General features: G+C 41.6%; 1 protein-coding gene across 3 annotated transcripts in view; it reads right to left on the bottom strand.

Moving 5' to 3' along the window:
• Nucleotides 1-2,009: 2,009 nt before the first annotated feature.
• gpr180 (G protein-coupled receptor 180) overlaps nucleotides 2,010-23,770 on the bottom strand; it is a 150,161-nt gene continuing 128,400 nt past the window's right edge. For 2 of the 3 annotated variants that reach the window (XM_041199386.1, XM_041199384.1), the window contains 3 exons: nucleotides 19,012-19,203; nucleotides 7,285-7,362; nucleotides 2,010-4,031 (listed from right to left, as the gene is read on the bottom strand). In XM_041199386.1, coding sequence (XP_041055320.1) covers nucleotides 3,870-4,031; nucleotides 7,285-7,362; nucleotides 19,012-19,203 — 432 coding nt within the window. In that variant the 3' untranslated portion in view covers nucleotides 2,010-3,869. The remainder of the gene's footprint in view (nucleotides 4,032-7,284; nucleotides 7,363-19,011; nucleotides 19,204-23,770) is intronic. The other variant, XM_041199385.1, reaches the window with a different exon arrangement.

A 23,770-nucleotide genomic window follows, 5' to 3' on the forward strand; every position in this document is an offset into this window, starting at 1 on the left:
ACTTGCTTGAGCTTGAGGCAACTCAAGTGAAGCCTGCATCCCATGAATGAATAAAAAAAATGGCTACAGGGCAGTTAGGGTCAGTGAGGATGTGTTCCCCACCGACTTTTCGAATGGCAGGAAGGGAAACCCTACCATCCGAAATATTCAGGCCTAAGTGTAAAACAGAAAAAGCAGCCAGGCCACCACTGTGAGAGGCTGGGTTGAGGGAGGTGTGGTGGGGAAGGTCGAATCCCACTAATTGGTGACCTTTGATCGCAGATGCACCCAGTTAAGCAGGGAGGATGTATATGTCTGTCAGGAGTGCTGGCATCCAGGCTGTAAAACCGTCCCCTGCTGTTTTGGGAAACTGCCTCCTTTGACAGTCCTTAAAAGTTTCTTAATGAGCCTAATTGGTTACCTGCCTTAGGAGGGTGGGTAGCTCTGCTGGCCCCAAAATTGCCTCATTAAAAATAGTTGGTGCTGGAAATGGGGTCAGAAAACCAGCACGTTGGCGCTAGTATTTTCGGGGCCTGTCTGCATCTGTTCCCGACCATGGAGGGGCCCAAAACGTCAGCCCTGCGTAGGGGTCGAGAGAGGTGATAGTGAGGTAGAGATGGATGTCATCAGTATGCACGTGGAACCTGATGTTACATTAATGCTGCCAAAGGCTACGGACAGATTGAGAAAGATGACCCTAATGTCCTATTACAGAATATCATACTTATTATAGCTCTCAACTTTAATTTCGATGACAGAAATCATACAGTGCTACTGCAAAAAGCAGCAGTGCTACACAGGACTTGAGTTGTCAATACCAGCTGACTTGTTACTTTGCAGTAAACCATTCTCTCACCCAAATGAAAACCTGAATTCTATTCTTTCATCACGTTACAGTTTGAGAGGTAGGATATTTATTGGTCCCCTGACTTTTCTCCCCTCCTCTCCTGAAAGCAATGACTTATGCTGGAATGCAGATCCACAGGTATCAGTGCTTTTAACCCTTTTCTGAATCAACTATTCATCTAAATGCAGCCCGAGTACTGAGTGATGGCACATTATTTGACTATGGGTGCAATTTATAACCCTGAATAGATAACTTGGCAGAATTGTTTGATAAGGCATCACAAGCCTTTCTTGTTAACTCATAAAATATACTTCTAGTGTGGATGAAGAAACAAAAGGAATAACCTTTCCAATGCCACATATTAGCCTAGCCTAGAGGACAAAGCTACAACTAACCCAGAATCGCAATAATTAACAGGAGGGACAGCTTAGGATAAAGTAGGAGTTCTTGACAGTATTTTATATTCTCAGAAGCAAATGCTTTTCATGTGAAAGTACTAGTTGATTCTGCCTGAGTTTTTAATACTTCTTTGCATTTTCTGCTGTTGAGTTTTCAGAAATTCTATTTTGTTGTGACTGTGTTTCTTTTAACTTTGCCACTATAAGCAGCATTGGCTGAGCACAGTGTATTTGATGGACAATTATGGAGAGGGTCCAGAGGAGGTTCACGAGAACGATCCCAGGAATGAAAGGCTTAACATATGAGGAAGGTTTGAGGGCTCTGGGTCTATACTCGATGGAGTTTAGAAGGATGAGGGGGGATTTGATTGAAATGTACAGAATACTGAAAGGCCTGGATAGAGTGGACGTGGGGAAGATGTTTCCATTAGTAGGAGAGACTAGGACCCGAGGGCACAGCCTCAGAGTAAAGGGAAGACCTTTTAGAACAGAGCTGAGGAGAAACTTCTTTAGCCAGAGAGTGGTGAATCTATGGAATTCATTGCCACAGAAGGCTGTGGAGGCCAGGTCATTGAGTGTATTTAAAACCGAGATAGATAGGTTCTTGACTGGTAAGGGGATCAAAGGTTGCGGGGAGAAGGCGGGAGAATGGGGTTGAGAAACTTATCAGCCATGATTGAATGGCGGAGCAGACTCGATGGGCCGAATGGCCTAATTTCTGCTCCTTTGTCTTATGGTCTTATTTGCTGCAGGCAAATTATTGGATTAATTAAATAAACAGAATATAGATGCTTACAGTCTTTATTCACCAACTTAAATTTCAACAGTAAACTTGAAACATGTATTTATTTAATTGACAGATTTCTCAAATATGTGAGAGAACTATATTGTTGATCACAAGACCCAGTCCCACAATCTAACAAGAAACCGAGTATTAACCCGAATTGCAGACAGTGCATAAGCAGAAACTAAACATGTCACAAGAGTAACAAACATAAACTTTTTGAAACATAGTTGAAAGACATTTTTCTTGATGCATAATTTTTTTTACATAGCCGTGATTTAGTTCAACACACAGGATATGCTGAACAGGTAACAAGATCAGCATTTTTATTATATGGACTAGGTTTGGGTTTAACCCCTTACCTAACCTCCTTCCAATTGACCATGCTTATTATGTAGGCCTGGAGCAATGCACATCAATAAAGATTGCACTGCAAAAAGAGGATGACTTAAAATTCATATTGGGAGAGAGAAAGGCTGCTGGCTTCATTGAAATATGAAATTTTAATTCCAAAGTAAGTTTTTTTTTAAATGGTCAATGGGAAGATGGACCTTCTCACAGTTGGGGGTCATCATCCATCCTTAGCATAGAGCTAAATTAGAAAGCTCAACTGTGTCTAATCTGCACAATTATTTAAACGTCAAAACAATATCAATGCTTGGTGTACCCAAGGTGAAAATTGAACTTGTGCCCATGTTCACAGTTCAGGTGCCAATGTGCAAATTTACATCTATGAATATGTGCCTTCAACCATATTGTTATCAACTATGCTGATAATCATAAAAAAGGGAAATAAAGATTTTCAGTCTGAAGAACTTGGTATTAAAGACATGCAGAAGCATTTTAGTGTGGAAATAGTATTTTTATTTCCATAAATGATCAAAGTCATTGTCAGAATTATAACTTATGTTTCATCGTTCCAAAATTGAAGCTTTAGTGCATTTTCTCCTCTTACAAAACACCCCGTAACCATCTGGATCTCAAGAACCTACTGACATAATTGACAAATTTAGTCATTTGTCAACTAGATAACAAGAATGAGGACTTCAATATAGAAATTATTTGTTGGAAAGCATACATATGTCCTGGCAATTGACCATGTAGCACCATTGATAGATGTCACCACACCCTTTGGCTGCTAAAGCAGTGCAGTAACTCCTGGGAGAAATCAAGGAGTGAAAAATTATACATTTTCAAAAGACTTAAGAAATAGGTGTCCATGAATTGCAACAGCTAAAAGTATTTTTTCTGAAAAGCAATATTTTACTTTATTACTGTTTTGTTTTATTTTTGCCATGGACTGAGGTGATAACATGCTTATAGCATAATTGTTGTTTTCAGCTTCAATAATACAACCTAACAAACACATTAAAATACATTAGCTATGGTTAAAAAGCACAACTCCAAATTAGTCAAAAATATTCCTGTATTAATTTTAAATAACTTCTGAATGAGACCAAGTTATGTACCAATTTTGATGTAAATGTAAACATGGTTAGTTTTTTTTTTAAAAAGCACATTATTACATTCCATTTGCAACATAAATGGTGCTCTTCCTGCCCATACACTATACTACAGAGATTGTCTCTCATTCTTGGTATGTCAATAAACTTCAACTGATTATCTGTCCATTCCAAAAATGTTTTCTTTTAGGAGAGAGTTCCATGTTCAATTCTTGAATTCATTGATTCAAGTATATTTGACAGCAATGTGTATTGCAAATGACTTAACGTTAACTGTTCTAAACAATCAGGGAATGCAAATCCATTTGCAACAAAATACTGCCAAAGTAATATGTTTACTGATTATAATTCACTACATACAGTTAATGGCAAGTCTTTCTTAAGCCACATAAGTTCCATCACGAGGACGAGTAGCGACTTCTGTATCCAGATGACATAGTAAGTGGTAGTGTAACCGAAGAAAGTGATGAAACTTCCCAGTAAAGACTTCGAGAAATAAAGAGTCTGTACAAGATAACCATGGAGATGGATTGACACAGAGTAACAGCAATGATGATAATCTGGGGATGAATGACATTTTATTTTTACTTCATTTTTGTACTATGATTTGTAATATTTGCACAACTTTCAAGATACAATATCACAGAATCACACAGTGTAGAAGAGGCCCTTCGGCCCATCGAGTCTGTACTGACATGTGAGACACGTATCCTTTATAAATCAACCAAAACAAGCATTAAGAGAAAATGCTGGAAATACTCAGCAGGTCAGACATCATCTGTGGAAAGAGAAACAGAGTTAATGCTGGAATTTTATGAGCAAAGCTGAGCAGTAGCTGCTGGGGCTGGAAGTGGGTGGCACTGGCACTCCTGACCCAATGCCCGATTGCACCATTATCTTGAGCCAGCTGGCCAATTAACTGCTAGGGGGGCAGAGAGACGACCATTCTGGGGATGGAGGTGGGAATTTAGGCAGTGGCCACAAGGTCAGCACATGTTGATGGATGTGCTGGTGCCATTTTTAAATGGCTGTCAAGCACCTTCCATGATTGAAGCCTTCCCTGTTAGAAGCTTTCTCCCCTTAAAGCTCTCCTTGACTGAAGCCAGACTTCCCTGAAGATCCAGCCAGCAATGCAGCCCTGCCAGCGGAAGAAGCTCAAGAGGTCAGCGAAGCAGGCATTGTGAAGGCCCATGGAACAAGGCATCTGTTGGCATGGTAGAAACAATAACTCGGGTAGCCCCAAAGTTCAACAGCTGGTCCGGGATGCCCACATCCCATGAATAAATTAAAAGAAAGCCGGGGTGCCATCTGCTTAGGCAATGTGCCTGTTATTGTAGGACAATTATCATACCTCTTCTTTGTTCCAGCAGGAGAAGAGGGCCCACAATGAGAAAGGGTCCAGACTGGCAGCAGGGGTCCCACTTTGCACTACCCTTTCACCAATGGAAGAGGCAGCTCTGCAACTGGTAGAGCAGCATGGCGACCACCCCATCATGGAGGGTGAAGCTGGAGTGAGGGCACAAGAGCGTGAGTAGCGCACGACTGGGTACAAGCATGAGGGATAGTGTTCCTGTGTCCTCCACTATACATGCATCAAAACGAACAGCAGTTGATTCTGGAAGCTCCTGTTTGGAAGTGTAAAACTCTTTAATCTTTCAGTTCTCTCATGCAGATCATCCACAAAAACAGAGAGCTGCCATCTTTTGGGGACAGTAGTCCATCTCTGAGGAGGAGGATTATGCCTCTGAGGATGCAGTGGCCTCATCATTCTCCTGCACCTTCCACCAGCGCAGATACTCTTATGACAGTGAGTATGCATTTGTGCTTAGATTTGGAGTCAAAACCTGATGAGAACATCTGCCTGACCAGCTGTCAGAAACTGTGACAGCCAGGCCACGACACGCAAAGGAGGCCAGGCCCATGTCGAGCCTCAGGAATTGTCCTAAAGTGGCAGATGTTGGAATTTCACTATGAGGCGCGAGATTCCAGAGAGTATACTTACCCTGGCTCGGACCGTGGAGGAGTCCCTCCAGTCCACGAGTGCTGCTATTTCCCCTTCATCTGCACATGTGCCTCCTCCATTGAGAGATTGGCAATTCTCATGGTGAGCTAGGTGCAGCAGAGCAGTTAGTGGATGCAAGTGATACGCACAGAGCTGCATGCCATTACCTTATCAATGATCTCAGTGTAGCAGTGGCAAGGCAAGAGAGTTTTTTCCCACGATTCCTGTTGACTTCAATTTTGCTTAGGTTCCCTGACGCCACAGTCGGTCAAATTCTGCCTTGAGGGCAGTCACTCTCGCCTCACCTTTTGAGTTAGGCTCTTTTGCCTATGACTGGATGAGTGAGGTCTGGAGACAATTAGTCCTGGGAGAATCCAAACTGAGCATCGATGAGCGAGTTATTGGTAAGTAAGTGCCACTTTATGGCACTGACTGCCTTCCTGTCCCTAGGTCTATTGGCCTAAGTGGCCAATCAAAGGCCTCATCCCAATGTTGCTGGTATTCCACCAGCAATAGAGATCCACATAGAGGCTGATCAAGCATCCTGTGCTACCTGAGGGTCCAGACAGTGGCCTGTGAGATGACCCATCTCTTCACCACAACGGCCGCTGCTTCCTCACTGGTGCTTGCCTGACTCACCTCAGTGAGGCCGCCCCAGTTGGTTCTCCTCCAGGTCCTCCATCATTGTTCCGGGCCTCCTGTAGTATCAGCATTGGCCACCAGTGGTGCGTCTCAATCTTGTTGGCCTGTTGACTGGCTGGCGGCTTTTGAAGGCGGAATCCTGATCTTGAAGGTCTAGGAACCCTGACAGATGACAGTTAAGTGCCTGAACAGAATTTAACCCTATCGAAGCTCCTGGAAATGGCTACTAACTTTCTGGTGTGCAGGGCCACCACCGCAGTCATCAACTTCAGTCCTCCAGCTCTAAGAATACCATGTGACAACTGCATTTCCCAAACCTTTATTGTTTCTCGGTGCAGAACCACTAAATATTGGAAAACCTTGTGCGTTATTCTATATTCACAATGAGATTTGAGCTAAGATCTACACAAACATTTTCACTTTCGGGCCTTTATCAATATTAAAACAGAAAACATATTTCATCTGGCTGGACTAGATTTCAATTCAGGCCCCATTGATGAACAAACAAGTGTTCTAATCCATTGTACTATTTGATTCCTACACATCTGTTCAAAATAAAGGTAATAGGTTGACTGTAGTTTAGTTTCTACCTTAAGTTGGCAAGTGGAAATATAATTTTTATTGCCATTTGTCTCTGATGCTTCTCCAATTATTTCTGTGGTATATGCTTTCACTGGCCCATTGGCCATTCTTCAGCTGCAGCTGCAGCGGCAGCATAGCCAAATCCAATCCTGTTTCTTAACCAAAAATCTACACATACCGTTTCTGGTGGGGAGGGGAGAGGGATATATTTGGAAAATTAGCCAGAAACCCTGACTATTTTTTCCCTTTTTAGCTCATGGAACATTGATTGTAGCGCCATCCTCACTGAGGTCAGTGAACTCGGCACTGACTCGGAATTTAGTTCAGAACCTTCTGGTCTGCGATTCAAATGCACATTACCTAAACAAATTGAACCATCAGGGAATTCAAAATGAATTTTTCTGAATGGAAATTTAATTGCAGTACCCTAGGCATTGCGTAAGTTACTGTTAAAATCTGGCTGTAATGTTTTGAATAAAGCCACAATAATACTTTTGCAACCATGTCATTTTGTTGATTTTTTTTTAAGAAAAGCTATGTTTTGCTAATAATGTGAATTTCAGATCAGCCCTTGTTCAGGTACCTACCTTTTCACGCTGGTATTCAGCAAACATCATTGATGTAGCTACTAGTGCTGGATGACAGAGAAACCAAAGGATACAGCCCTAATACAGAAGAAAGAAAAAGAGGTCCTTGTGTTGGGTGTAAGTTCATTAAAGACATCAAAGGATCAACAATAATATATTTTAAAGCCAAGGGTGAAGAAATAATCTGAATTATTGCTTCATAACTAATGTACATTGAAAAATTACTAGGGCCTGGTTTCAACGTACCTGATAATGTAAATCATTGGAAAGCCATAGAAATTTTCCTGCTGTATGCCTGAAATGTTAACTTTTTAAGGGGAGGTTATTTTACTTTTCTTTCTGTTCCCTATATCAGAAATTATTTTAGTGTGTTTGCAATTAAACAGTTTAACAAATTCATTTAGACTTGATCTGACTAAAACAACAGGCAGTCGGTTTGGAGTTGGGGAAATGTTGGTCTATGATTTTAATCCCTTTTATACTGTACCATACTTTCAGTGGCAATAAAACTCTCGCCAGAGCACTAAAATCCTCTAATAAAACCTCCAACTCAACAATTTAACCACTTCAATAAAGTTCCCACCTCAGCAGTAACCACACCACCTGTACTTAGATATTCTCTGCAGTGCAACATGCCACTCCCTCACTCCCCTGGCTCTCACACTTTGCCACATCCCGAGACCTTCCCCCCTTTCTAGAAACCAGGCCCTGGTCTGCCACAAACCAACCGCCAAACACAATGCTCCCCAGCGCAAAGAGGGCCGTCTGCAGTCCAGCTTCTTGTGCATGCACCCACATTTTTCTCACAGCCAAGTCACAGGACTCTGGTCCCTGACTCTCGTTGCTGCCAGCCCCACTCTCCCTTCCCTACTCCATTAGCTTTTTATTGAGCAGGTTTAATGCCAAGGGGAGGGGAGGGATTGTTGGGTGATCTTGTGCTGTGATGGGATTTTATTGAGGGGGTTTGGTGGCGAGGTGCGAGTCACTGAGGGGTTTAATTTTTGAGGGTGAGATATTATTGAGGGTGCTAGTGCTGAGGTGGGGCTTTATTGAGGGGGTTAGTAATCAGGTTGGGTTGTGCTAGCTATCGCCAGAAGTTGATCACCAGGGAGAGGTCATGGGCTGACCCACCTGGGTAATGAAATTCATCACCGGAATTGCCTCACAAGGCAACTCTCTATTGGTATTGTATTCTTTTTTACTCATATCTACGTCTTCGACGATGCAGACCCTGCTGGATGGCATCTTTAACATTAACGACAATATTGACTATTAAAGACCAAGGGAATAAACCCGACAAATCTGGAGTGGAGTCCCATTAGGTGGTTGGTGTTTCCTTCAAGCAAGCATCTGCGAGCAACTCTTCCAACTGACTAGGCCGCAGATGTAAAGGCTTCCGTCTTTCCTTTGGATATTAGTCTGTGAAGTCAAGAGATGCTAAGCAAGTCTGTTTTCCTAAAACCATTGCCTAGGCTATGCAGCAAGCAAAGAAAGAAGTTTTCCAGCTTGGAAGCTGGAATGTCAGGGCTATGCGCCTTGGCATGAACAATGAATCACATCCCACAGCAAATGTATGCAAAACAGCACTGATTAGCTACATGCTACTCAAATTTGATGTTGACATTGCCGCTCTACAGGAAACCAGATTAGCAAACACAGGCCCAATACATGAGGCGAACTACACCTTCTGTTGTCATGGTAAGAGCACAGAAGACCATGGTGAGCGTGCTGAAGGCTTCACAGTCAGCAATAGATTGACTGAACCATCAGTAGCAACTTCTGAACGTCTCATCTCTCTATGGCTATCATCTGATAGAAGCACTGTCAACATCATCTGTGCTTATCACAGAACATTACAGAATTATCACAGAATTGTTACAGTGCTGAAGGAGGTCTTTTGAACCATCGTGTCTGCACCAGCTCTCCAAATGAGCAATTTTCTTAATGTCATTCTGCCGTCTTCTCCCCATAACCCTGCACAAATGAATACTTTGCGTCTGTTTCCACCAAGGAAGAAGATGCTACCCAAGCCATGGTGAAAGAGGAGGTAATTCAGACAGGAGAAGGATTTAAAATTGATAAGGAGGTGGTATTGGATAGGCTGTCTGTATTTATTTAAAATTGACAAGGCACCAGGACCCGATGAGATGCATCCAAGCATTCTGAGGGAAGTGAGAGTGGAAATTGTGGAGGCACTGGCCATAATTTTTCAATCTTCTCTAGACTCAGGGTTGGTGCCAGAGCACTGGAGAATAGCAAATGTTACGCCTGTGTTCAAAAAGAGTGTAAAGATAAGCCCAGCAATTACAAGTCAGTCAGTTTAACTTCAATGGTGGGAATCTTCTAGAAACAATAATCCAAGACAGAATTAATAGTCACAGAGTTTTACAGCATGGCATATCGTGGACAAATGTGGATTAATTAAGGAAAGCCAGCATGGATTTCATAAGGGAAAATCGTGTTTAACGAACTTGGAGTTTTTTTGATGAGGTAACAGAGTGGATTGATGACGGTAATATGGCGTACAGGGACTTTCAAAAGGCATTTCATACAGCACTACCCAACAGACTTGTGAATAAGAGGAACAGTAGCAACATGGATATTAAATTGGTTGAGTGACAGGAAACAGAGTAGTGGTTAGCTTTTCGGGCTCAAGGAAGGTTGGTAGTGGAGTTCCCCAGGAGTCAGCGATGGGACTCTTGCTTGTCCTGATAATATTAATGACCTAAACCTTAGTGTACAGGGCACAATTTCAAAGTTTATGAAGCTTGGAAATGTTGTGAACTGCAAGGAGAGTAGTATAGATCTTCAATTGGACATAGGCAAGTTAGTGGAATGGGTGTACAGGTAGCAGATGAAGTTCAATGCAGAGAAATGTGAAGTGATTCATTTTTGGTAGGAAGAACATGGAGAGACAATGTAAAATAAAGGGTACAATCCTTAAGGGGGTGCAGGAGCAGATGGACCTGGGTGTTTAGGTGCATAAGTCATTGCAGGTGGCAAGATAGATAAGAGCGTGGTCAATAAAGCATACAGGCTTTATTAATAGGGCCATAGAGTACAGACCAAGGAGAATCGAGAATGAAAGGACACAGAGAGGACACAGATTTAAAATAATTGCCAAAAGAAGCAAAAGCAATATGAGAAAAAAACTTTTTCACGCAGCAAGCTGTTAAAGTTTGAAATGACCTGCCTAAGAATGTGGTGGAGACAGGTTCAATCAAAGCATTCAGAAGGGGATTGGACTGTTACCTGAAAAAGAAGCAGCTATGCCCTCTGTCTCACTACATAAATCGCCTTTTTGGTCCCTAATTGGCCCTACTCCTTTTACATCCTTTTACTATTTATATGCTTAAAGACGACTTTGGGATTCCCTTTTAAGTTGGTTGCCAGTCTCTTTTCATACTCCACCTTTGCTTCCCCTCTGTAATTTCTATATTCATTCTCGTTCTCAATTGTATTTTCCGTCTGTCATAAATTGCATTTTCTACCTGACATCTGTCATAATGCACCAGCCTTGAATGTCAACATTTCAGACAAAGATCAGTTCCATCACTCTCTGCATGATGTCCTTAGGTATATTCCAAATGGTAAAAAGTTATTCATCCTAGGTAATTTTAATGCAAATGTTCGATCATCGATTTATGACCAACGTGCCTTAGTCATCATGGATTGGGCAAGATCAATGGCAATGGACAATGGCTTCTTGAGCTGCATGCCCTGAATGAACTCTGCATCATCAACACTTTCTTTCAGGGCAAACATCACCACAAGGTATCATGGCGTCATCCAAAATCTGGTCATTGACACCAACTTGACCTGATTATTACCAGAAGACCACATCTGCTCAGCGTTCTCCACACCCACACCTACCACATTGCAGGTCGTGACACTGACCACTCCCTTATTAGCAGCAGAGTGAAGATGCAACCCCATAGGTTTCACAGCTCCCAATTCTATGGCCTGCCATGCATCAACATCTCTAGCATATGAAACGATGACAAATACTAGCACTTAGCACTGGCAGCCGAATGATTGCTTCCCACTAAAGGCTTACCAGGAAATGCTGATGTTGATATTGATGAAGCTTGGAAGTCGCTGAGTTCAATCATTTATGACATAGCAGCAGCAGCAAAATTTGGTAAAGATGGAACCCACAACAGACTGGTTTGAGACCTATTCACAGAGATGACATCTGCCATTGAGGCAAAAAGCAAAGCCTCCTTGATGCACAACACAAACCCAACAGCTAGAACACTGCATGAATTGAAAGTAGCCAAGGCCATCATGCAAAAAACAGGGAGATTATTATGCAAATAAACACTTGATCAACTTATGTCAAGAAATCCAAACTACCCATGACAATGGAAATCTATGTACTATATATGATGGGATCAAGAGAGTGCTTGGTCTTGCCATTACCAAAGTCGCACCCGCAGCGCCTCACCCCAAAATCGGCATGTAGTGAAGTACTCGCCAAAAGAAGTAAACAGATTTTCCACAGGGCTGAACACTACTATTTGTATTTCTGTGAACCAAGCTTCTCCCAGTCTCCTCTTGATGCTCTACCACAGCTTCCTGTCATGGTTGAGTTAGACGAAGAATCCTCTTCATTTGAACTCGAAAAGGCCATTGATTGCTTAGCAAGCCGAAAGGCACCCTATAAGGATGGAATTCCAGCCAAACTGCTCAAGCATTCAAAGTCCCATCTACTGCTACACCTTCATGACCTCCTGCTTGCTCTCTTTTGAAAGGTAGGATCCGTCCCATGGACATGCATGATGTAAAAATTATTATAGTGTACAAAAACAAAGGCCACAGAGTGGATTGCAACAACTACAGGGGCATCTCATTCCTCAGCATCACTGAGATACATGCCAGCTACCAGTGTACAGAACAAGATATACCCCTCTAAGGACCTTACAAGATTCTGGGGAAAAACTGGCTATCCACCAAAACTTCTCAGCCTCATCCTCTCCTTTCATGATAATATGCATCTTACTGTACAATTTGACAGCACCACTTCTGACTGTTTCAGTGTGAAGAATGGAGTGAAACAGGGCTGTGTCCTAACCCCACTTTGTTTGATATTTTCTTCGCCATGATCCTGAGATTTCCCTGCCCTGCAGATATGGTCAGATGGCAAGCTCTACAATCCATTCAGACTGAAAGAAAAGACAAAAATACAATACCTCTTCATCAGAGAAGTCCTCTACGCTGATGATGCCACGCTGGTCGCTCACACGGAAACTCAGTTACAAAAATTCGTGGATTTTCTCTCCCATGTCTATAACTTGTTCTCCCTTACTATAAGCATCAAGAAAACCATGCTTATGAAACAGGGTGCCTTGATCGCTCGGTCACTCAAGTAACACCCTGTTATAAGTAATTAGCAAAGTCTGCCACCTTGGGTCCACAGTGACAGACAACCTGTCTCTTGATGCAAAACTCAACATAGTCATTGCAGCTACCAATTTTGGTCAACTTATGAAATGTGCATGGAATAACATAACGGTGACTCTTTGGACCAAAATACTGGTTTATGAGGCCTGTGTTCTCAGTATTTTGTTGTATGGATGTGAAACATAGACGACTGACAGCTATCAAGGAAGGAAGCTCAACAATTTTCATCGTCACTGTTTGCCGTGCATTCTGAGCATCTCACGGAAGGGGAGAAAACCACAAATGTTGTCCTCTCAAAATCAAATCTCTCAAGTATATTGGTACTTATCAAGCAGAGGCGACTTCAATGGATTGGGCACATTTGCAGGATGGAAGAAGGGCATATACCTAAGGATTTTCTGTATGGCGAAGTAGCCAGAGCCAGAAGGCGAGTTGGACACCCAAATCTCCGCTTCAAGAATGCTTGCAAGCATGACATGAAGGCCCTAAACATCAACTTTCACACCTGGAAGGGGATACGTTAGCCAAAGACAGAGGGAAATCTCCTGTAGGCTAGTGTGTGCCACCATGTTGATCAGTGGCTATAAGCTGCTTGGCAAAAGCGCCAACACTGAAAACAACAATCCACAACCAAACCTGATAAGCAATTCATATGCAGCCCTTGCAGCAGAACCTGCCTCTCATGGATTGCTCTCTTCAGCTAACAGCAAAAGTGTATCATATGAAGCTACCCCACTCGAAATGCATTTGATTTGTTGCATGTCCATCATCTTATGTAGATGGAAGGATGCTGACGAAGATAGCTGCCAGTGACATGTTACAATATTAAGGGATGCTGTAACTTGGACTGCATCTTGCTTGACCAACCTTATTGAATTTTTTGAGGAGGTGACAGGCAGAGTAGATGTAATTTATCTGGATTTTCATAAAGCCTTTGAAGCTGCCCCAAAGTAGACTAGTGAATAAGGTCAGAGAATGGAAAGTCAGGGGACAAGTAGAAGAATGGATTGCTAGTTGGCTTCAAGACAGAAAGCAGAGACTGAGAGTAAAGGGTAGGTGCTCAGAGTGGCAGAAGGTAGGAAGTGGCGTACCACAAGGATCAGTGCTGGGACTAGTGCAGTTCACAATTTACATTAACAATTCGCACTTTGGAATCAAAAACACAATTTTAAAATTTGCGGATGACATCAAATTGAGGGAGTATAGTCAGTACAGAGGTGGACTGTAACAAATTACAGGAGGTACAGGAGGACATTAAGAAACTTGCAAAATGGGCAAAACATTGGCAAATGAAGTTCAACACATGAAGGTGAGGCACTACATTTTGATGGGAAGAATAGGGTGGTCACTTATTACTTGGAAGGTACGAGTCTAGGTGGGCTAGAGAAACAAAGGGATCTTGGAGTACAAATATACCAATCGCTAAAAGTTGCATCACAGATTAGCAAGGCCATTAAAAAAAAAACAAAAAGCACCAGAATCTTGGTTAGACTACACCTAGAATACTGTGCTGCCATGTTATGAATAGGATACAGAGGCACAGGAGAGGGTGCAGAGAATATTTACAAAGACAATATCAGAAATGCGTAGATAAACATATCAGGAAAAGGATGAACAAGTTGGGTATCTTTTCTCTTTACAAAAAGGCGGCTGAGGGGGTGACCTAACAGTAGTGTTTAAAATTAGGAAAAGTTTTCCTAGAGTGGATATAGAGAAAGTGTTTCTTCCTGTGTGGGGGTTTGGGGGGCATAATTAGAGACCATCAATATTAGCCACCAAGAAATCCAATGAGGAATTCAGAATTTTTTTTACCCAAAGAGGGGTGAGAATGTGAAACCTGCTACCACAGGGAGTGGTTGAAGCAAATAGTATAAATGCATTTAAGGGCAAGCTAGACATCAAATGAGGGAGAAGGGAAGAGGGTTACAATGACAGATTGAGATGAGGAAAGAGGTGAGGAGGCTCAAGTGGAGCATAAACACCAGCATGCCAGCATGGATTGGTTGGGCTGACTGGACTGTTTTGTGCCTTATGTCCTATGTATGTAATTCTGAGTCTCACTGGTCCTTGGCTCACTGTCTGCTGATGCTTCATCCTGAGCAGTGTTTTTTTGGAAGTTTTTGTCAGCGGTTTGCCATTGTCTTCCACTCTCAGGGGCAAGACGAGGACGCAGATCCCAAGTCTACCTCACCCAGAACTGCAGTTCAACCCACATTCTTGGCACTATTCTGAACCACACACCAGCCATCTAGCAAACTGAGCTAACAGGAACCCCAATCCTATGAATGCTTGCTTTTTTTTTAACCCCTCTTATTGGCTTTGAAACAAGGCCACAGCAGACACAGTAAAAAAGGGACAGCAGGATAAAAAAGGAGAGGAGTGCTTTGTATTGGCAGGACTCTACTTCAGTTTAATGCCTTTGTACTGTTATGCTTTGTTACTGGGAGACCAACATCCATGTGCTGCTCTCTGTGTTTACATTGCTAAATCTGGCTAGTATTCCAAAAACAGAATCACAGCCCCAGTTGTTGCTGGCCTCCTAGATAAATGCCAATGTAAAATCCCAGCAGCAATAGAAAACTGCATTAAAGATATCGATAAAGCATTTTGGAACGCAATTAGTTTATGATCTGAAGGAAAATGGTTGTGAAATTTGAAGCAGGCTAATAAGTAACCTTTTGACAAAGAGGGATGTTAAAGATTATGGGGAGAAAGCAGATGACAAAATCTGCATGGAAAGAAACAGTGGTGCAAACTTGATGTGAACAGTAGCCTATTTCTATGCTATGTTAACAATCATTGATTCCATCATAGTCTAACATGTGTCACTTTTCTGTTTGTGTTTCGGCTCATCATGGACACTGGGGGAAAAATTGGGTGTGAGCGGAAAACAAGAACAAAATTGCACTGTGCGATTAACCTGCATCCGTTCGTTCCAATGCAGGCATCACACAAACTTTGTGCTACTTATACTTGAAACTACAGCTGAGAACTAAATGCGCCGCTTAGTGGCTGCACACCTTTTAAGTTTGTGCCCAAGTTTGTGTGAGGTCAGCACCATTTAAAGCTGTCATATCTAAGGCTAGTTTGCACCTCTTAAAAAGGGAAGTGCATGCTGGCTGCAGCATGTGCATGTGCTGGAACTGGTGGTAGAAGACATTCTGAGCAGGAGTAAGAGTGAAAATAGCACAGCAGGACAGAGACTGTGCTCCATGGTTCTCTGAACCAGCACTGGAGGTCTTGGTGCAGAGAGGCCCCTTACCCACACCCAGGCAGGCGCCGAGAAGGAAGTAAGATTAGCTAGCCACAGGAGCCTGTTCTGTCATTTAATGAGATTATATCCCTAATATCTTTGGCTAACAAAAATCTATCAATCTCAGTTTTAAAACTAACAATTGATTTATTATCAATTAATGTTTGCAGAAGAGAATTCCAAACCTCTACCACCCTTTGCATGAAGTATTTCACTCCTGAAAAGTCTGGCTCCAATCTTTTGACTATGCCCATTAGTCCCATACTTACTGAATAGTGGAAATATTTTCTCCCAATATATCTTATCTATTCCCCATCATCATTGTTAAAGAAAGTTTAGTGCCAAGGACTTGGATGTATTGCAGGAAAAAGTTTAATGACATAATCACCCATGCGAGGTCAGTGAATGTATCTTCAAATGTCTCATCCTTAACAAATTAACCTCTAGCCTCATACAATGCTCTGTTTACCAACCCCTTTTGCTGACCTACCAACATTCTCTAAAGAGCACAACTCATACAACTCAGAAGGGTTAATGGAACCTTTGCTTTTTAAATTGAGGTAGAGAGTACAAAAGCAAGGAAGTTAAGATGAACCTTTATAAAACATTGGTTTGGCCAACTGTGTCCAATTCTAGACAGTGTACTTTAGGAAGAATATGAAGGCATTAAAGAAAATGCAAAAAAGGTTTACGAGAATAGTTTCATGGATGAGGGCTTTCAGTTACATTGATTCAGTTCAGATTGGAAAAGCTGGGGTTGCAGATATAGAGAAGAAAAGGTTGTGAGATTGATAAGAGGTGTTCAAAATTATGAGGCGAAGTAGATAGGGAGAAACTGTTCCCTTTGGGGAAATAGTTGACAAATAGAGGGCAATGATTTAAGTTGAATGACAAAAGGACCAAAGGCCACATAAGGAAAAACTTATTTTTACTCAGTGAGTGGTTAGGATCTACAATGCACTTGGCTGAGGGCGTGATGGAGGCAGATTAAATTGTGGCTTTCAAAAGAGAATTGGATAATTATCATAAGAGAAAAAAATGGCAAGGCTACAGGTAAAAGGCAGAGGTTGGGATCCCGATGGGCTGAATTACCTTCTATCTGTAATCATTGTATGATTCCATGATAACTGCAAATTCAGGGAGTGGTGTATTTTGCAATTTCGGTACATCTTTGCTTTTATATGCAGCACCCGCAAATCCATGTGTGCTGTGCAATGGGAAGTCCACTATTGTGGCAAAGCTACATACATGCTCTGCCTGATTCTTTTTTCCTGCCAGTGTGTGTTAGATACCTCCCTTATGCATTAGCGATGCTGGATGGGAGATGTTCAAAATGCTATCTACTCCAACCTAGAAGGATCCCAAAGCAAAGCAATTCGTGGCCACAGCAACCTTCACAGCATTAGCAGCGCCATCCTTGGCCTACTCTGAGGCTGCATGCAAAAGGTAGCATATATCTGTGAAGACCTCCTTTGTTCCTGGCGTAGGCTGAGGTAAGAGAAATGCTCCCTAGGTGGATAAGGTCTCATGCTGACAACTGAAAAGATATATAGAGAAATCATTCTCTAGATTTATTTTGATGGCAATTTGATTTTAAAACTATTTTAATATTTTCAGTAAATATTTATTTGATTTTTGCCTCTCCCTTATTTTTACAGTTTATTACTTTGGGAACAATTTGAAGATGCTGATCACCTTGGCTACAATGTTTCTTTTTACAATGTTTTTTTAAAAAAGAATAATATAGAAATTTACAAAATAAAATTAGTCCATTTGAGCCCAAAATAACCAACGAGTTACTTTGGTGCTAATTCTTTGTTAGAGCAGTCCAAAACAAATCACACCTTTATATTATATGAATAATGTGGAAAAAATCACATTATTCCAACTTAACAAGTTAAACTGTCTTTCTCTATAACATATCATGCAACACTCAATCTTGCAAGAACTATGCAAGAAACATATTACATAGAATCTACAGCACAGAAAAAGAGCATTTTCCCCAACAGACCTAATTGCATTTGTTCATTGTTTATAACTTGATGCCATAAACTTATTATTTTAACCTTTGGATGCTTGTGTGGGCATCAAATCAAACACTCCCCTTTCCAAATGGGCAGCGATGCCTTTATTGTTACACATTTTTGTCACAAGGTTGGAGCAGGGAAGTTGGTTAAGATTTAATTGAACTTTATTTTCAATTAATTTTTAAGTTATCTTCGAAAGTATAAAAAGCCAAAAACACTTATACTTCTAACACTGCAAAATTTAGCATTTAGACAAATGTTTATAACTGTTTGAACCCATCCAGTGGGTTCAGAAAACCAAGTACTGATGGTTGAACTATTACTGAAGTGTATCCTTCATGTCCTTTATCTTTTTAGCACATTATGGGCAAAGTTTTGCCTGAATTGGTTTTAGGATTGGATATGCAGCCAGTGAAGATGTAGTTTCTCCAGGACTGACTAGCATTTTCCAAATATTCAAACATCATTTCTGCATAAAAGTAGAGTCACCTTATCCCACCTCCTCCCTTTTTCCTTCTTTCTTTCCTTTTATATTGTCTTCTTTCAGCAGACAGGGCATAACATTTTGGCAGCATCCACTACCAGTCTGCAGATTTACGTTGTTGGACACACACACACACAGATTGACTTTGCCTGTCCTGTCTAATTGTAGCACTGTTAATAAATATGGGTAGAATTCTACGTTTTTCAGGATGCCCTAAATTTGAAAGTACTGACACTGCCTCATACATAGCTACCAAGTACTGCCATTATCAGGGAGGCAAAGGTAACATCTCAAGTTCCTCTGGAATAAATGTGCTTAAAAATACACCAGGATAACATTAATGCTGAAATCTGCAATTGAACTGTAATTATTAATGTTAATGTGAGTAAATTAGGAACTACGGCATGTATTGAATTAATGGAAGACCATTGTTAATTCTTTCCTCACAGGCACATGATTTCCTTCCATTGGTCACAGAATCCTCCAACTGACTTTTATTTCAAATGGAATATGAGGTTAACAACTTAGCTCAGATGCTGACCATAAAAGCTCATACTTACCTTCGCAAAACTGATGTAGAAATCCCTCTTAAGTGCACTTCTTTCCATGGTAATGATCTGGTAAAGACTGGAGGCTAAGAGCAGGGCCAGACACACCCGTAAAACAATGAGCAGCAGAGCTGCCACACTCTGGTGTGCATGGTAGCTATGGTGATCAATGTCTTCAAACTGTTCCCAAAGCAATAAAATACCCTGCAAAAATTACAGAGATCTGTACTGAAAATATTAAAATAGTATTAAAGAAAAACAAGTAATATATTTCTTAATCCATTTTAAACTGTTCATAACCATAAATCAGTGGGGCCTACAAATAGTTTCTTGTATGGATCTTCAATGCAAATATCATCTATGTCCTGTTATAAAGACACTTAAATAACTTCAGTAGTTTAGTATGCTTATGGTTATGCAAAGATGTGGCTATCATATCAAACTAATAACTGAATGTTCAGTTGGATGTTGCTTGAACTCAGAGTTTACTGTCCTCCTATCTGCCCTTAATCTCTCCCTCTACATATAAACTCCCCAACTCATATTAATGGCTACCCTATTGGCCTTGCCATCACATGTGCCCTTGCTACTCACACTGTGTCATAGATAAAACACTTCCTTGTATCGCTCTCCACCCACATCCCCCTTTCCCCCTCCCAATTCTACTTTCTTTTGTGACTGCCCTTAGAGATGAATTCTTCCAACTCATTTGCAACTTTACATTCAAAATCTCAACCATCTAGCCTTTGGCTCTCTATTCACAGCAATCTTTCTGCAGCTACCGATCTGCTCAACCACACCCTTACCTCTACCTATGATGCCCTAGTCCCCAATAAAACCATTACTCTTTCTGACCCTGGCTGTTGTCCCTCATCTCCACTCCCTTAAGTCCAAGGAATGCAGACTTGAAAAGATATGAGGCAGAATTTTGCCCTTGGTGGGCGGGTGGGCCCTACTGGCTCGGCGGCGATTGAGCAGCCAACTCCTGCCACCGAAACGGGGCCCGTCGCCATTTTGAGTGGTGGGCCAATTAAGATCCGCCTAGCCGCCTGCCCAATGGGAAGCACTATGTCAATGGTGGCGGGGAGGGAATCTCCAACTGTCAAAGTGTGCGCATTGCTCCCTGAGACTAAGTGCAGTCTCAGGGAGATTAGTGACGGGTTAAAAAACTCTAATAAAGTTTCAGTGCTTCTTATTAACATGTCCCATCTCATGTGAAATTGTCTGCCCGCCTTCCTAAAAATTTAAATGGACCGGGATGATGTCGGGGGTTCTTCCTGAAGTCATCCAGTGTCATTTTTCCGTTGGCGAGTGGGCCCCGCCCCCAAATCGCCAACGGGAAAATTCTGGCCATGGAGGACAACTGGTATAGACATTCACTGTCAGATTTGGCTGGGTTGCACTGTCAGACCCTGCTCTTGTCTGCTAAAAAAAGTTCACTATTCCAGAATCATCCTGGACAGGAAAGATAACTCCCACCTTCTTTTCTCTACGACAAACAATCTTCTTAAACCTGTGCCCTGTTTCCTGTTTCCTCCACCCTCACCTCCAACAACAAGGAACTCATGGGCTTGTTACTAAGATTGAGTCCTTCTGATCATCTGCCTTTGTCACTTCCCTCAGTTTCCCTAGCCCACCAGGCCAAATATGCTCGAAGTTCCACCCTGCGATAGCCCTAAACTTGCCTCTTTCTCTCGTCTCCCCATATGCCAACTGTGATGTTTGTGTTTAACGTTTATGCTTCTTTGTAAAAGGACATTTTAGTTAAAAAGATGTGCTGTAAAAAATAAACCTGCCAGTTGGCTGTGCTAAGTCCCAGATGTATTGCCCTCTGGTAGAAAATGAATAAAGGAACCTTCTAATTTTACATAGAAGCGGGGGCTCAGAAGCAGACAAGTGCTTTTATTCTAAATTGTTAAGAAGTGATGAAACACTTGAAATGGTGACGAGGATGGGATCATCATTGTTTGGGGCTTTAGAGGCTTTTGATCCAGCTACTATGGGCTTTTTAGTTTATGTCAAGCAAATGGAACAATTTATCATTGCGATTGAGATTGAAGAGGAAAAGCAGGTCTCAGTGTTTCTTACAGTCATTGGAATGAAAAATTTCACTTTACTGAGAAATTTAATTGCCCCGACAAGCCACCAGGTAAAAGCTTTAAAGATTTAAAGAGCTTGTGGATGTTTTTAAAAAGCACTTGGATCTCAGACCAGTAATTATTCAGAGAGATTCAAGTTTCATCGAAGAGAACAGCGTGAGGGTGAGTCAGTTTCCCAGTTCCTGGCTGAGTTGAGAAAATTAGGAGAACATTGTGACTTTAAAGGCTACCTGGAAGAAGCTTTGAGTGATTGCTTGGTTTGTGGACTAAGAAATGAAATAATTCAGCATAGATTGTTAGCAGAGCAAGAGTTGACACTGGAGAAAGCATTTGAGATCGCAGAAAGCATAGAAATGGTAGAGGAACAAGCTGGAGATTTGAAAGCGCATTCTAACAATGGCAAAGTTAAAATAGTAAAGTCAGGGAATACTCGCTTCCAAATATGTTACCGCTGTAATGGAACAGGGCATAATGCAGAAGTCTGTAAGTGGAAAACCAGTGATTGTCGCTACTTTGTAAAAAAAAAGAGATATACAGCATGTATGTAGATCACGGTAAAGCAGTGCTGCTAAGAAAAGGGCATCACAAAGAGCACAGACAAGTCACGCCTGAAAATAAACAGGCAGTTTAAAAAGGCAAATTACTTGGAAACAAAATGCAAAGTAATGACAGTCCAGACGAGACAGAAAGTGAAACTAACAGCAACAATGCAGAAGAGTAATTGTATTGCATTCAGTTTAATCTGAAAATAGATGTAAAGTTGGCATTGCCTTCAATGGTAAAATGGTTGAAATGGAGATTGACACTGGAGCATCTGTTTCTATTGCTTCAGAGAAGACATGGGGGAACATTTTCAAGAAATGCCCATTGGAGAAAATCCTCCTCCAGCTTAGCACCTACACTGGTGAGCCTGTGAATGTACTTGGAAAAATATCCATTCAATCTAAATATAGAGATTAAATAGCAAAGCTACCACTTATCATTATGACAGTCAATCGCTAATGGGAAAAAACTGGCTAAAAGAAATTTGGCTGGACTGTAATAAAATAATTAAAGTGCATTGGAACACCATTGCAGTCCTTGCTAGATAAGCATACTGATGTCTTCAAAGAAGGTTTTGGAATTATTAAAGACATTGAAGCCAAACTTGCTGTGAAGGCCGAAGCTTCTCCAAGGTTCTTCAAACCATGTTCAGTTCTCTACTCAATGGGACAGAAAATCGAACAGGAACTAGAACAACTTGAAAACTTTCAGATAATTGACAAAGTTGATTATGCAGAGTGGGCAGCTCCCATAGTCCCAGTAGTGAAGGATGACGGGTCTATCAGAATATGTGGTGACTATAAAATCACTATTAATCCTGTCCTGGAAGTTCATCAGTGCCTACTACCGAAAATTGAGCTCCTGTTCGCTGCTCTTAATGGAGGCAAATTATTCACAAAGCTTGACCTATCAAAGGCATTTTTGAAAATACAGCTGAGTGAAATACAACCATCAGCACACACAGCGGTCTGTATCAAAACAAAAGACTACCATTCGGAATCACGTCATCATCAGCTTTATTCCAGTAGGCCATGGACAAAATACTGCAGGGCCTCCCTGGTGTAATCTGCTTCCAAAGAGTACACATGCTCATCACCGGGAAAAATCTCCCAACTCATTTAGAAAACCTAGGCAGGGTCCTGCGTAGACTGGAAAAATACAGCATCCACTGTAAGAAATCCAAATGCTCATCCCTGAAGCCCTCAGTGGAGTACCTGGGATATGTGATCGATGAAACTGGCCTCTCAAATTACCCAAAAAGCTGGAGGCAGTGGTGAATGCACCAAAGCCCAAAAATGTTAAGGAGCTTCGGTTGTTTTTGGGACTTGTGAATTACTACAGCAAGCTCATTTCCAGTTTGGCTACCAAGGCAGCACCACTGACTAATCTGCTGAAGAAAATGTAAAATGGGATTGGTCACAAGCCTGTCAGGAAAGTTTCAACGAACTCAAGCAAGAGCTCACTTCTGCTAAAGTCCTGAAAAGTTGCCTGTCAGCCTGGCTTGTGATGCAACTGGATATGGTGTTGGAACTGTCATCTTCCACACATTTCCTGATGGCAGTGAAAGGCCCATTGCATACGCCTCATGCACATTGTCCAAGACTGACAAAATGATGCCCAAATTGAGAAGGAAGCTCTTGGACTAATCTATGGAGTCAAGAAGTTCCATCAGAATTTGTATGGGCGTAAATTCACGTTAATTACAGGCCACAAGACTTTGACCTGGTTGCTTAGCCCAAAGTCACAAACCCTGACACTTGCCACTGCACACCAACAAAGATGGGCGCTGACCTTATCTGCTTACCAGTATGAAATTACATTTCGCTCTACTGAGAATCATGGAAATGCAAACGCATTTCCAAACTTCTGTTACACCACAACCCGAAGTGAAATCTATGCTTTCGATGTGAACCAGATAGACATTACCTGTTAAAACAGATCAAATTCGACTTGAAACACAGAAGGATGCTGTGCTCTCCAAAGTTTACCTGTACACATAAAGGTTGGTGTGCACTCCAAGAAGTGGCTACTAAGCTTAGATCTTGCTACATGCGTAGATTTGAGCTGACTGCAAGATGGTTGTTTGTCATGGGGAATCAGAGTTGTTATTCCTCCAAAGTTCCAAACAT

Source organism: Carcharodon carcharias, chromosome 11 (assembly GCF_017639515.1).
Source record: "Carcharodon carcharias isolate sCarCar2 chromosome 11, sCarCar2.pri, whole genome shotgun sequence".
NCBI lineage: Eukaryota > Metazoa > Chordata > Chondrichthyes > Lamniformes > Lamnidae > Carcharodon > Carcharodon carcharias.